Source organism: Aspergillus flavus, chromosome 2 (genome assembly GCF_009017415.1).
Source record: "Aspergillus flavus chromosome 2, complete sequence".
NCBI lineage: Eukaryota > Fungi > Ascomycota > Eurotiomycetes > Eurotiales > Aspergillaceae > Aspergillus > Aspergillus flavus.
In genome coordinates this window covers 5,131,608-5,146,845 of record NC_092409.1, presented here as the reverse complement: position 1 = coordinate 5,146,845, position 15,238 = coordinate 5,131,608, and the positions used below count along the sequence as shown (strand labels likewise).

The 15,238-nt window shown below is 50.5% G+C and overlaps 4 protein-coding genes across 4 annotated transcripts; 2 read left to right on the top strand and 2 right to left on the bottom strand.

Moving 5' to 3' along the window:
* Positions 1 to 38: 38 nt before the first annotated feature.
* Positions 39 to 4,294, bottom strand: F9C07_2226495 (Molybdopterin-binding domain of aldehyde dehydrogenase-domain-containing protein; the record flags this gene model as incomplete). Its single annotated transcript, XM_041290226.1, has 4 exons — positions 39 to 1,722; positions 1,783 to 3,740; positions 3,800 to 4,003; positions 4,061 to 4,294. The coding sequence occupies 4 exons, from the start codon at positions 4,292 to 4,294 to the stop codon at positions 39 to 41; spliced, it is 4,080 nt and encodes a 1,359-aa protein (XP_041143472.1).
* Positions 4,059 to 14,038, top strand: F9C07_2132103 (non-ribosomal peptide synthetase/alpha-aminoadipate reductase; the record flags this gene model as incomplete). Its single annotated transcript, XM_071509116.1, has 2 exons — positions 4,059 to 7,855; positions 7,909 to 14,038. Coding segments are annotated over exons 1-2 (3,691 nt in total), but the record flags the coding sequence as incomplete, so codon positions are not given.
* On the bottom strand, positions 4,833 to 6,788 carry F9C07_2096 (uncharacterized protein; the record flags this gene model as incomplete). Its single annotated transcript, XM_041290225.2, has 2 exons — positions 4,833 to 4,989; positions 5,092 to 6,788. The coding sequence occupies 2 exons, from the start codon at positions 6,786 to 6,788 to the stop codon at positions 4,914 to 4,916; spliced, it is 1,773 nt and encodes a 590-aa protein (XP_041143471.1). The 3' UTR covers positions 4,833 to 4,913.
* F9C07_2099 (putative carbonic anhydrase Nce103) lies at positions 12,964 to 13,815 on the top strand (the record flags this gene model as incomplete). Its single annotated transcript, XM_041284963.1, has 1 exon — positions 12,964 to 13,815. The coding sequence occupies one exon, from the start codon at positions 12,964 to 12,966 to the stop codon at positions 13,813 to 13,815; it is 852 nt and encodes a 283-aa protein (XP_041143469.1).
* Positions 14,039 to 15,238: the final 1,200 nt, after the last annotated feature.

The window sequence follows — 15,238 nt, the reverse complement described above, 5'->3', positions numbered from 1 at the left end:
GATACAAAAGGTTAAAATAGTTCGTAACACGGGGACACTCAAATCTCAACAAAAAAGCTCTTCTCTCCTTCCTTAGGCAATACTCTTGCCCGTTCGATAATGGGATCAGCGCAGCTGACCCGAATCCGTTCGGGGGTGGCCGGACTTCGTAGACTGAGAACTTCGTGAACATTGTACTGCTTCCGTGCTGCTTTCAGAGCGTCACGGATAGCAAAGAAAACAGCGCTTCCCATGAAAAGGGGTGGTTCACCGACACCACGAGATCGTTGGATTGTACGAAGATTTTCCCATTCAACGTCCTTGAGAAGGCTAACGTTGAAAACCTGGGGAATGTCCCGAAATCCGGGAATCTTGTAGTTTCCGGGTCCCTTAGTGACAACCTGGCCTGAGGCACGATGCCAGAGGCTTTCCTCTGTCGTAAAGAGACCTTGACCCTGAATGAAGGCTCCCTCTATCTGTCCGTAGTCGATAGAGGGATTGATGGTGCGGCCGACATCCATCTTGATGTCTGCACGTAACGGAGTCCAATCACCGGTTAGTGTGTCGATCTCAACTTCGGCGGCTGTCACACCCTGTGTGAAGTAGAAAAACATTTGGCCTGTGTTCTCGCCCCAGACATAGCCAATATCTGGGGTACGATAATGCCCCTGAGCAGAGAGGTTGACTCGGTCAAAGTAAGCTGCATGCGCGAGTTCTTTCATTGGGGCATTCGGCATCTTTTCCCGATAAGGCCGAAGACGCTCGTTGAGTTGCTCACAGGCATTGAAAATAGCGTAACCATTGAGGTCGGAACTGGCCGACGCAGCTGTAGACGAGGTATTTGCGACTGTGTTTGTGGCTGTTTCGGAAATGAACACGTCTGACTGAGGAACGCCTAGTGCTTCTGCCGCAATCATAGTCATCTTAGTATGCAGCCCCTGGCCCATTTCAACACCACCGTGGGCGACAAGAACGCTCCCGTCATGATAGATGTGAACGAGAGCCCCAGCTTGGTTCAGGAACAAGGCCGTAAAGGAGATGCCGAATTTTGTCGGAATGATAGCCATGCCACGTTTTGACCACTTGTGCTTCTTATTGTATTCCTCCACGGCTTTTCGACGTTCCATATACGAGCTCTCCTCCAAGACTTGATTATACATCAAGGGAACATGCCAGTCTTTGAGCTCCTGGTTAAAGTGGGTCTTATCTCCGTGCTTATACATATTGTCCATCCTAAGCTTTTCGACTGGGATATCCAGATGATCCGCGATCTCCGACATGAAGCTTTCCGCCATGAACATGCCCTGTGGTCCACCGAATCCACGGAACGCGGAATTTGAGACTGTATTTGTCTTGCAAATACGACCCCGGACATGAACGTTCGGGATGTTATACACTCCGTCAATATGTGACAAGGACCTGTCCACAACTGCGGCAGAAAGATCTTGTGTGTGTCCACCGTTGGCATATACATCAGCATCGAGGGCAAGGAGCTTCCCTTCCTTGGTCACGCCAACCTTCCAACGGCAGTAGAACGGGTGACGCTGACCTGAAGTTATAATATCTTCATCACGGTTAAGCATACACCGAACGGGCCGTCTTGTTTTAGCTGCAGCCGTCGCACATAGGCCAGCAAGTTGAATTGATCGAGTCTCTTTACCACCAAATCCACCACCTAGTCGCTTAACTCTTGAGACTATCTTGTTGGCTGCTACCCCTGTGACCTGAGCGACGTATGTTTGACTGTGGCAAGGTTAGTTTTTTTTTTTTTTTTTTTTTGTCATGTTGAGATGCCGAACTCACGTTTCGGTGGGATTTTGTGTGCCACTCCAGATCTCCATTTCCCCGTCTTCAGGTTTGGGAATGGCGACGCACGCTTGGGTTTCCAGGTAGAAATGCTCCTGGCCTCCCATCCTCGATACGCCAGTGATAACGTGGTCAGCATGTCTGAAAGCCGCTTCTGTATCGCCGTTTTTGATGTAGTGGTTGTGCGCGAAGAACGATTCGGCTTCAATGGCCTCTTCAATGGTTAGTATAGCCGGCAGCTCCTCATACTCGATTTTTACAGCTCTCGCAGCCTCTTCGGCAGTTTTGGCCGACTTTGCGAGGATCATACCAATGGGCTGTCCAGCAGTTGTAACCTTATCTACTGCAAAAAACACCTCATCGGCTACAGGAGCACCCCACCAATTAGCCTCTGGACTGGGAAGATCTCTGTGATCCACATAGTCATGAACTCCAGGGATATCGAGAGCAGCAGATGGATCAACGCTGATAATATTTGCATGCGGTTTCGTCGACAAAACCATGCAACCAAACAACTCGTTCTGTAGGACAGGTACATCATCAGTGTACTGCGCTTCGCCAGTGGCCTGTTTCAACGCCGAGACATGAGGGCCAGCTTTCCCTAATACTCGCTGTTGATATGCCGCTGAAGCCTCATGATCCTTTTCCCCGGAAGAGATAGCTCTTTCAATCTCACCAATCACGTCGTGGTCGATGTCCGTACTGTTCAACTCGACCCCCGACAAAACGTCATGATAGAATCGGTAGAAAAATCCTAGAGCAAGAGACCGACGATAGCTAGCCATACCACCGGGCACTCCGTACTGCAGATCGAAGTCTTGTTCTAGAGCACTCATGGTGCCCTCAAGGGTCGCAGGATGCGTGAATTTCTTGCCTACCAAGAAAGCTTCTGCCTTTCGTGCAGACACAGTCATTGGGGCCATACCGCCAAACACGAGGTTTACGCTCGTCACATCATGTGAAGACGAGAGCGAAACCCGCAAGGCGGCATTGACAATAGCGATATCGTCGTCTTTCCTTTTGGACTGTTTGTAAGCCCGCATATACTCCCCATTCTCTGATGCAGTAGGGACGCGCAGACTGCCGATTATAGCATCCGGTGGAAGGGCCGTAGTCCTGTAACCTTTGAAGAATTCGGTCATTGGAATCTCAATATCCCCTCCTAGTGATTTGGCAACCAGTACAGTGTTTGTTGCCACGAAGACTGGGTTCAAGTCTGAGATGGGGGAAGCGGTAGCCAAATTACCGGCCGGAGACGCCACGTTTCTAATTTGTCTCCCGGCAAAATACCGAAGCTGCTTTTTGATAGCAGTAAAGGGCTGGCCTCGCACCGGCCCATATCGCTCTAAGGCTTCATCACATATTGACTCCAAATCAGTCAAAGAGACATTCGCCCCAATCTCCAAGTGATCGTCTTGTAACGAGAACTGGCGAAGTTCCGGAATATCACCGACGTAGACCGAAGCACTATATCGCATCGCCTTGAATTTTGTCTCAATCTGAGTCTCGGTACTGCCACCGATAACTTTAGCATCTGGGTGCACATGCTTGATCTCCAAGAGCTGCTGTAGAGTAACCGGTCTGTACCACCTCTTTCTCTTATTACCGAAAACCAAGGGCCGAAACTCATGCTTGTGAAGAGTGGGCGGAAATATCAGTTCTGTGTCTGGCCTATGACTTATGAACTCAGGTGCCGTAAGCTTCAAAGAATCGCCATTGGCTGTCGCCACCTCGGACGAACCCTTGCAACATCCTCCAGAGCCAGTCTGTTTTTCCATGCAACAGCCAGTTCCACCATTGGCACTTGATTTCCCGCAGCCACCACTAGCTTTGAAGCTCTGGGCGGCGTCTAGTATCGGCCTGTATCCGGTGCAACGACACAAATTTCCATCAAAAGCTTCTTCCACAGCATGTTCTGATGGTTCAGGATTATTGCGTATAAGCGCATAGAGGCTCTACAAGCACGTGAGATTAGGCGCTGCCGTTACTCAATATAGGAACACAAGGATCATACCATCACTATACCTGGTGTACAGAAACCACACTGGCTTCCGTTACCGATGGCAATTCGTTGCTGGACCGCGTGGGGGTTCTTCACATTTCCAATGCCTTCAACAGTAATAACATGTTTTCCATCCACACTTATGACTGGCGCAAGACAAGCGTTTACCGACGCGTGATAGAGCTTCTTGGTCGTAGGGTTCACGTGCGACACCACCTACCGAAATCAGTATCCTCGATAGCCTAGTACAGGTGAAACAAGAACAGCACTTACCACGGTGCAAGCACCACAGCCTCCCTCTGCACAGCCTAGCTTTGTTCCTGTCAAACCAATTCCCCTTAAGTATTCCAAAAGGGTGAGCTCCGGATCCACAGAGTCGAGGGTCACTTTCGTGCCATTCAAGTAGAAGCGAATGGTATCATCCCATTCCTCCGTTAACTGGGCCAGTGAGCTAGTCTTTAGAGGAGACACTTCAGGCCCCGGCGACGTCAAGATGCCGGGCGCCATTGTGAGTTGTTATAACCAACAGTTCGACGGTCTGGTGCGGGGATAGCTGATCCGAATGCCAAGCCAGAGACGTGTTGTCTATCCAGCTAGAACAAACTCTGTAAGACGTTCACGAGGGTCTGACGAAGGACATATATTTATAAGTGGGGAGAGAATCGAGGAGGCATAGGGTAGTATTCATGCCGTACAGCGAAACAGGGATATGAGGTATGTGTTGATGGGCGATCTCCTTATCTGGGGAGGCGAAACCCCGCAGTCGTTATCAAGACCCCTTGCGCGGGGATCGCCACCATCCGCTTCCACGTTTAACCCTGCCGAGCGGAAACCATCGGCAATACCTCATGTGATCTCTAATCTCCTCTCCATCATTGGTGATGCTGATCTACTACAGCACTACTAGTAGTAATGTAACTTGGCTTTCCATTGTGCTTTTCGCAATATAGATATCAGAATAACAGACCAACGCCCGCTCCACATGCTCCAACCGGTGGTTTACATACAAACAAGATCAAGAGACTTACATCAATCCGCATTAGGAGGCAAGAAAAGGCCGTATCGAGGAAATAGGAGTAGCGGTACATAAAATCGATTCGTCCAGGAACGTGCACAAGGATGGAATTTAGTCCTTTAGTTTAGCGCCAACGAAGTCTTTCTCGTCCTCCTGCCACTTCTTACGTTCCACAACACTTCGGGCCCTGGAAATCACGCATGCAATTAGCTCGGCTCACATTGATTCTCCTGCGGGGAAAGGTAGGGGGGTGTGGAGACGGGGATGATTTTAGGCTAGGAATACGAACCGGTACGCTCTCACAAATCGCCATACTTCCGTGTCTGCCAGGTTCCAGGCTTCTGCCACATCTTTGATGCCAATCCGATTGGTCTCCTTGCTCTTCAAGACTTCCCTGGCCTGTTTTAGGATGTCGTACTCCTTTGCGACGCCTTGTCGGCTAGGGTTGGCATTCTGCACGGACTCCTTGATGTCACCTTCGTTCTTAGAGTCCACATTATTATCCTCCCGAGGAATCTGGAATCCAAATTGCCATTCGAATTCGTCTAAAAGGTCAGATGGGAGGGACTGGCCGGCCTCGGAAGGCAAGGACTCGACTGTCATCCACAAGGAAGTACCGACCATGGCGTCATCGGCGACGGCCTTTTTGAAGACCACGGCGCGTGATGATCCACCAATGTCAACGCCCAACTGTTCCTTAGTGACTTCTGTCAGCCATGGGTCACGCTCCGTCTCGCGACGGATGTGCCGGGTGGTAACTTCCGCCGAATCCTGCTGCAAACTAATAAGAGTGTATGGATGGGGAAGAGTCCCTATGGTGAACACTCGAGTCGTGTTTCGGTAGGTAGCCGGCTGGCTAACCTGCATCGGCTTTCCTGCATCGCAGGGATGGCACTTCGGCTGGTTTGGAGGACAAGATGATGGCACAGGGGATTTAGGGCATTGAACGAGGGCTTTGGCGAGCCGCAAGGCTGGCTCTACCAAAGCAGTAGTATGTTCAGTAAATGGCTTTAAGACAGCTATGCCGGCTGGGAATGCGTTCTGGAAAGTATTATGTAAATGCGCATTGATGAGCTCTGCCAACGCGAGTCGGCCCGCTGTTGATGATGATTTCTCTGAAAGTGTCGGGTAGTCGGAATGGATAGTAGCAGAGTCATAGAAAGCTAGAGAAGTCGGTGGTGACTCGTTTCTGAAGAACTCTGGAGGAACCAGATCTAACATAGAGTTCGAAGTCTCAGAGGCTTTCTTGACTGCTTCCTTGATCGCATTATTGATCCGTGTTTTCTCTCCCGCAAACAGAGCGCTATCAATGCGGTCAAACCGGGTAATCACAGCCGGATCGGTACCGCGTCGCAAAGAAGACAGGAGGTCATCATCGTAACGCGCCATCGGAAAGCAGTGCCAATCTGCAAGTAAGCCATCCCCCATATGGCCCCAGGCGAGCCAGCGGAACAGCTCATTCTCAAGTTTAGGGGTAAGTTTCATGGGTTGCATCAGCGAATAAAGTTCATTATTCATAGCCTCTGCGCGACCCAGAATAACAGGCCGGAATCCTTGCGCAAACCAAGCTCTGCGCCATGCAAGAAGAATCTGAGCATCGGCTTGTTGCGTATCCTTTTCATCATCGCCCTTGGTTGGTTCGTAGTATGTGTATATAAACGGTCGGTCTCGTAAAGGAGGCAGTACTGAGCGGTTCTCGTCGAGGGTTATGGAAGATGAGAATGGGTTAATCCAAGCCCAATTGCTAAACCACTTCGACTCGCCGCTAGTACTGTTTGGTTGTGGTTCGGGCGGCGTATGAACCGTTGGGTGAAATGAAGGTAGATGAAGATCGCTCAACGAAGGCAACTTCGGTCGGGGTACATATCTGGCTGGGCCGGTGACTTCAGATGAAGAGTATGGACGCGGAGATGCTGAGAATATCACCAAAAGAAGCGCGATAAAAACGATGATTGTGAGAAGCGCAGTACTCCTGTGAGGAATCATCGTGACAAGAGATGTATGTACTTTGGGAATCGGAGGTTCAAATATGCAGGGTACAGCGGATAGGAGGCAGACAGGCTAAAGCTCTAGCCGCCTTAAATGTCCCTGTTAGTAGTTCAGGGATAGACGAGAAGTCGTATTATAGCAAGCAATAAAAACGAATCGCATTTGCGGGTTCGAACAACAATAAATTAGAATATTATCTAGTCATTTCAAGTGAGTGTACAACCAGGGGTGGTCTTGTCAACTGGGGTGGTTTGAAAAAGAAAAAACGAATGGCAGTTCAAGTAACTGTTGGCATTGAGTAGGTTGCAGTGGGCGTAATTTCAAGAGGGAAAAAAGCACTGACGGTACGTTGGATTTAGTGGTAGTAATATGGAGACCTCCAGTACCTCCTATTGCTGGACGGACTAGGAAAGGTGCAAAGCAATGGATGCATTTGGTATGCGCACAACCACTTGTGCCTGAATGCCTCACCGTTCTGGGTCTAACCGGGATCGGCCTAGTCGGAGGTGGAAGGCGGTAAGTGGTGATGATGTGAGTGTGGGGTTTCAGAAGCTTGGCCGCTATGACTGGCTGCGAAATCGGCACTTTTTCTCTTAGTGCCCCTCCAATTGACTGAGTCACAATAGAATATCGTCCATATCCCCCCAATCTACACTGCAGTTTGACATTCAGAGGGCATTGTCACTGCAATCATGGGTGTTGAAACAGCCTCCCTACAGGATCGCCTTGAGCGATGGGCTCAAAGGTTACAAAACTTGACTGTTAGTCCTCTGACTCGGGATTATCCTGATACCCAGAACCAGGAGCTTCCCAAGAGAGCCATTGAGGCATTCGAAACCTTCAAGCTCTCGGAAGACACGGAGGGAAAACTACAGAAGCTTTCGGGCTCATCCTCTGGTTTTACCATTTTTTTGACAGCTTTTGTCGTACTTGTTGCTCGTCTTACCGGCGATGAGGACATTGCTATCGGTACCACTTCGGCCGAAGACGGCCGTCCATTCGTCCTGAGGGTCCCAATTGACGCCTCGGAGACTTTCCTTCAATTATACGCCAAGGTTCAGAAGGTATGGTTGCAGCTGCTATAGCAACAATTGACATTTCCTAACTCTTATTCTAGGCATTTGACCAAGGGTCCTCCGACATTGTTCCTTTGGGCAGTTTACGATCCTACATCCAGCAGAAGTCCCAATCGGAACGATCCCCGATTCTTTTCCGCTTCGCAGCCTACGATGCACCAGCCGCGTCTCAGGAATACCCTGCCAACACATTTGAGACCACGGACCTGGTCGTCAATGTTGCGCCTGCAGCAGGAGGGTCAACATCTCAAGCGGAACTGGGCGCATACTACAACCAAAGACTCTTCTCAAGCGCTAGGATCTCCACGATATTGAAGCAGCTGGGCAAGATCGTTGAAAATGCGACCAGCAACCCAGAAGAGGCAATTGGCCGCCTTGACTTCATGACCGATGATCAGCGGGCACTTCTGCCAGACCCGACAGCTGACCTGCATTGGTCCAAGTTCCGGGGTGCAATTCATGATATCTTTGCCGAGAACGCTGAGAAACACCCAGAAAAGCTGTGTGTGGTCGAAACCAAGTCCGATCGTTCTCCCCACCGCGAATTCACATACAAGCAGATCAACGAGGCCTCCAACATCCTGGCACATCACTTGGTCCAATCAGGTATTGAGAGAGGAGAAGTCGTCATGGTGTACGCTTACCGTGGTGTCGATCTTGTGGTGGCGGTTATGGGTATCCTTAAAGCTGGGGCAACTTTCTCCGTCATCGACCCTGCGTATCCACCAGAGAGACAGTGCATCTACCTTGACGTCGCTCGCCCTCGGGCGCTCATAAATATTGAGAAGGCCACCAAGGATGCTGGTGAGCTTTCCGAAAAAGTCCGCTCCTTCATTAACGAAAACCTCGAGCTTCGCACAGAAGTTCCCGCGCTCGCACTTCACGATGACGGTTCGCTCCTTGGAGGATCGATCAATGGCCAAGATGTTTTAGCCAACCAGGTGCCTTTGGGATCTAAGCCTGTCGGTGTTGTGGTTGGTCCAGACTCGATCCCTACTTTGTCCTTCACCTCTGGATCGGAGGGAAGGCCCAAGGGTGTGAGAGGACGTCATTTCTCCTTGGCATACTATTTCGACTGGATGTCCGAAACGTTCAAGCTGACTCCTAATGACCGTTTCACGATGCTCAGCGGTATTGCCCATGACCCTATTCAAAGAGACATCTTCACTCCTCTTTTCCTGGGAGCACAGTTGTTGGTCCCGGCACGTGAAGACATCCAGAATGAGCGACTTGCGGAGTGGATGCGGGAATACGGTGCGAGTGTTACCCATCTTACACCCGCCATGGGTCAGATTCTGGTCGGTGGTGCTTCCGCACAGTTCCCAGCTCTTCACCACGCTTTCTTCGTCGGTGATATCTTGATCAAAAGAGATTGCCGATCTCTGCAAGGACTGGCCCCGAATGTCAATATTGTGAACATGTATGGTACAACCGAGACCCAGCGTGCGGTTAGTTATTATGAAATTCCTAGCTACTCCAGCAACGAAGGGTTCCTGGACACTATGAAGGATGTCATTCCAGCCGGTCGGGGAATGGTTGATGTGCAGATGCTGGTTGTCAACCGGTTTGACCCAAGCCGTATTTGTGCTATCGGAGAAGTGGGCGAAATCTATGTTCGCGCTGCTGGTTTGGCAGAAGGCTATTTGGGCTCCCCCGAGCTGAACGAGAAGAAGTTCCTTAAGAACTGGTTTGTTGATCCTCAATTCTGGGTTCAGAAGGATCAAGCCCAATCGCAAAGTGCCAACGAGCCCTGGAGGCAATTCTATGTTGGACCAAGAGACCGCCTGTACCGCAGTGGAGACCTTGGTAGATACACACCTTCCGGTGACGTTGAATGTTCCGGTCGCGCGGATGACCAAGTGAAGATTCGTGGTTTCCGTATCGAGCTTGGTGAGATCGATACGCATCTTTCACGCCACCCGTTGGTTAGAGAGAATGTCACTTTGGTGAGGCGAGACAAATTCGAGGAGCCAACTCTGGTCAGTTACTTTGTGCCAGATATGAGCAAGTGGGCTTCGTGGTTGCAAGAAAGAGGCCTTGAAGACGACACTTCCGCTGAAGGAATGGTCGGTATGCTTGTACGATTCAGACCCCTTCGTGATGATGCTCGAGAGCTTCTGCGTAGTAAGCTCCCGACATACGCTGTGCCAACAGTGTTCATCCCGCTCAAGCGAATGCCTCTTAACCCTAACGGAAAGATCGATAAACCTGCATTGCCGTTCCCAGATACTGCGGAGCTCAGTGCGGCTGCACCGCAGCGCAAGTCGTCTGTCCTGGAGGCCCTGTCCGAGACAGAGCAAGCTTTGGCTCAGATTTGGGCACAGCGCATTCCAAATGTGACCTCTTCCATGATTGGCCCTGACGATTCATTCTTTGACCTTGGAGGACACAGTATTCTGGCACAGCAGATGTTCTTCGATCTTCGGCGCAAGTGGCGTGGCGTTGACATTAGTATGAACGCAATCTTCCGCAGTCCTACCCTTAGAGGGTTCGCTGCCGAGATCGACCGCTTGTTGAACTTTGAATCATTCGCCGCCAGTGACAATAAGGCAGCTGCCGAAGTTCCAGATACCTCCAGTGCACCTGATGACGAGTACTCAAAGGACGCTCGGAAGCTAGTAGACGTTCTGCCCAAGGCATTCCCCGAGAGGACAGAGCCTATTCTTTCTGGAGAACCAACCATCTTCCTTACGGGCGGTACTGGATTCCTGGGCGCGCATATTCTTCGCGACCTCCTTACCCGTAAGACTCCCGCAGCAAAGGTTGTGGCTTTGGTTCGAGGAAAGTCTGAGGAGCAAGCACTGGAGCGGATCCGGTCTACCTGCCGAGCATACGGCTTCTGGGATGCAGCGTGGACCAACCGGCTTCAGTGTGTCTGCGGTAACCTAGGAGACCCTCAATTCGGCCTCTCTCAAGCGCTGTGGGATGACCTGACGAATCGTGTCGATGCGGTGATCCACAACGGCGCCCTTGTTCACTGGGTGTATCCTTATTCCACTCTCAAGCCTGCCAACGTTATGGGTACTATCGACGCCCTGAAACTTTGCGCCAGTGGAAAGCCTAAGCAGTTCTCCTTTGTCAGCTCTACTAGCGTGCTTGACAGCGATCATTATGTCGAGGAGTCTGAACGTATTGTTGCAGCCGGAGGTGCCGGGATCAGCGAGGAGGATGATCTGGAGGGCAGCAGCGTAGGCCTTGGAACCGGTTACGGTCAAAGCAAATGGGCAGGAGAGTACCTTGTCCGAGAGGCGGGTAAGAGAGGATTAAAGGGAACCATTATCCGTCCTGGATACGTGCTCGGTGACTCTCAGACCGGAAGTAAGTATCCAAATGCTTCACACCATTGTTTTAATTCTCTAGACTGACCACGCATTTCACCAGCTACGAACACCGATGACTTCCTTATCCGTATGATCAAGGGATGTATTCAGCTGTCTGCCCGCCCTAACATCAACAACACGGTCAATATGGTCCCTGTCGATCACGTTGCCCGCGTTGTCATCGCAGGTGCTTTCCAGCCTCCATGCACGCCCATTGGTGTCGCACAGGTGACTGGACACCCACGTCTTCGTTTCAACCAATTTCTGGGAGCACTGCAGCTGTATGGCTACAACGTGCCCCAGGTTGACTATGTCCCGTGGGCACAGTCGCTTGAGCAATATGTCAACGACGGACAGCACGACGACCCAGAGTCCCAGCATGCACTGTAAGTTCATTATCAATCGCGCAGCAAGGTTTTGAGATCCAATGCTAATGACTGGCTCTAGTATGCCCCTCTATCACTTTGTAACCGCTGATCTCCCATCCAACACTAAGGCCCCTGAACTAGACGATGTCCATGCCGCTGCTGCCCTTCGCGCAGATGCCGCCTGGTCCGGCGTCGATGCCTCCGCTGGGGCCGGCGTGACCGAAGAGTTGGTCGGTCTGTACGCGGCCTACCTGACCACGATCGGGTTCTTGCCTGCGCCGCCTGCGTCCTCGACAGCTCGGCCGTTACCCACGATCCGGCTCAGCGACGACCAGAAGCAGGCCTTGGCCAATGTTGGTGGCCGTGGAGGCAGCTCATGAATCTATTGAAGCGTAGCGCCTTTTTCTGTTTCTTACGATGCATGTTCCGGTTCAATTTAATTTCATATTTTCGGGTGATAAAAGCTACGGATGCGGCATTTGTAGAAAACACTATGTATATATAGAAAAGAAACGAATAGGGGGTGGGGAAAAATATGACATCGATTATGTTCATTGGAATCCAGTTGGCTGCTTTGTATTACCCGATCAGTTCAGGTCACACCCCACATCTTCGATCCACGTGGGAAAATGCCTCAGGGGACAAAAGAAGTTTCCTGTCGGTGCGAGAGTTACCCCCAAGAGTTGGTAGAAGATATCTCAAATGGGGAAAAGCGAGATAAATCACTCGTGCAATCACGCAACGTCGATAGATAGACGTGAAAGGGGGGATTGGATCTGCCCACAGGCTTTGCCGTATTTCCCGATTTGTGCCGCTCACCGGGCGTTATAAAGTCGCCTTCTTTTGCGTTGCTTTTCCGCGGCACCATCTGCCAAGACAGAACAACATTCTTCTTCCCCAACAAGATCCCTTTCTTCTTAGACGACTCTTTTCTTTAACATCCTCTGCTTCGACATCCGTTGTAAACCAGTTTCGATATCGCATTAGAATAACGTCGCCTTCAAGCACCATGCCAGGTATGTTCACGGGTTATGTTCCTTTTCGTTTTCCTTCTTGGCATTTTCGGATATCGTCGCTGAATGACGGGCCCTCTCTTTTCTACCTTTTTCCCCTGTCTTCCTTTCGTGTTCAGTATCCTTTCTTTGGCGGGGTATCTTCATTTCTTCATTTTGTCGATAAGTCTTGACTTGAGCGCATCGTTGCAAAGAAAGGCTGAGGACTGGTGGTGACTGGACTCTGCTTGCTGGCCGCTTTTTGCTTTTTCTTTTTTCTTTTTCCTTTTTCCTTTTTTTTTTTTGCCCCAACCCCTTCCCCGTCCCGTTGAGTCCGTTGAGTCATTCGCTGCCGGGCCCATCCTGACACCTTTTTTTCCACCCTGCGACAACCTATCTGTAACATATCTGCCATCATGATGAATCTCGCAAGGCTGTTACCGCGGTCTCAAACATTGTTTCGTCCCCTAGCGGCGGTGAGGGAGTTTCAAGGCTGCAGTGGAAGCGTCCATCTTCCTCCAGTCCGAGCCCGCACCAACCCCGTTATCGGCCAATCTCAGCGTCTTTCACTGTCAACCTCTGCATCATTATCGTGCGACAAACGCAATATGTCGCAAGCGGAGACTAATTATTCTCCAGACCGATTCACTACCGCGCTGCAGGCAAACAAGGAGTGGGCTGCCAGAACTGCCCTGGAACATCCGGACCTGTTCCCCACGCTTGCCAATGGCCAGTCCCCCGAAATTCTCTGGATCGGCTGCTCCGATTCTCGATGCCCTGAGACGGTCGTTCTCGGACTAAAGCCTGGCGATGTCTTTGTCCATCGGAATATCGCCAATATCTTGCACGCCGGCGATCTCAGCTCGAGTGCAGTCATTGAATATGCCGTCCGTCATCTGCGGGTCAACCACATCGTGCTCTCCGGCCACACCAAGTGTGGTGGTATCGCAGCTGCCCTTGGTAACAAGCAACTCGGTATCCTGGATCCCTGGCTGTTGCCTCTGCGCCAGATCCGTGAGCAGAACCTTGCTGAGTTGCAGACATTGTCACCGGAGGATGCGACCGTCAGGATGGCGGAGCTAAACGTCCGGGAAGGTGTCAAGTTATTGAAGTCGAAGGCTGTAGTGCTTGAAGCGATGCAAGAGCGGGGTCTCCAGGTTCACGGACTCATTTATGATGTCGCCTGTGGTATGCTCCGGGATATCGACACCAAGGACTCGGAGGAAGAGATCAAGAGGAGACTAGTGGCCTTCAAGACAGAGGCTTAGGGAAGGAAATCGGTGATAGGTCTTCCGCCATTTCTTTCAATGTTTTTTTGCGTTGTTCCTTTCAGCGATTATCCGGGTGTATTTGGAGTGTTTTTGGACGGGTATTCCTGTGGCTGTCTGAACGATCTTAGCATCATCTCAGCTCAGCGACTATGCTGTAAATATTCCAGCACTGTGAATCTCATCGACGTCAATTGTCAATTTTTTTTTTTTTTTTTTTTTTTTTGAAATCACATAAGAGCAAACAGGATGAGAGAGGGGAGAGACGCGTAGTCAACAACAAACTGTGACGGGAGGGGAATGAAGCGTCACGTTGACAGGAGATAAGAGGATGTATGTATGTATGTATGTATGTATGAGTGGGGAGGGAAAAGAGAGTGAAAGAGGAGAGAAGAGGGAGAGGAAGAGGAGAAAGAAAGAGTCAGTCAGTCCGTAGCCTCGTTTCACTTTGCAATTCCAGCGGTTTGAGCGATTTCATTGCCTAATGGGGGAAGCCAAGGGAACCTTGCGGATCCGCTCTGCTGCCCAATCCGGTATGGTCCCGGCCGAAACGGAGATGCGTCGGTTGGTGCCTGATTATCTGGTCATCCATCTGGAAGCATCAGTCATTTTACTTCTAATTCTGTTCCATTCTGTCGATACCAGGCACTCTCTGTACTTCGATGAAGACTCCCCAAGAGTGTACCTGAATCAACGGACGGAAATTCGGAAAGTTAGGGAGGGTCAACCGGTCCTCGGTAGGAGTCTTTCCAGGGTACGGAGAGTACGGGCTACCTAAATCACTTCGGCTACTTCAAGGTATCGGCCGTGGGTCATAGGAAATTAAATGCAGCGAGTATTCCACTGCTATTGGTGCAAATCCTCCCTCGCCGGTGGCTTACATCTTGTTCCCAATACAATGATGTTCCTGGAATCATCTCTCCCAACTACTTACTAACAAGATATCGTTGTTCATCAGATGTACCAGGTTGAAGGCTGGCTTCTTATTGTCAGAACAGTTGCCGGCATCGTTGGCGCAAAGCTAATGTAAATTGTCGGAAATTTTACTCGATGGGTTCTTTGCTGTAGTATTTGAATTCGCCATGAATGGAATGGGTCCGCCGCTCAGCTACGCTCCTCGAATAGTCCTAGGTGGTATCTTCACAGATACGATTGATGCCCGTTACTAATTTCATACCTCAGAGAAGCGCTTCTTAGTTGGGACTCGTTGGATGGCATGGAATACTTCACCCTTCAGTAAGCATGCTGAAGGTCCTATCCCACGTGGAAGTACAGACACTTGCAGTTGGGCCTGGCGTAGTCACTCTACTCATGGCCACAATTCTAGTCGACGATCACGTTTAGCTTGCCCCGACAGTACGATATCCGTACTAATTCCTCAAAAATGTCTCTTTCAAGGAGTGCTGATCACCCCACCGAGATG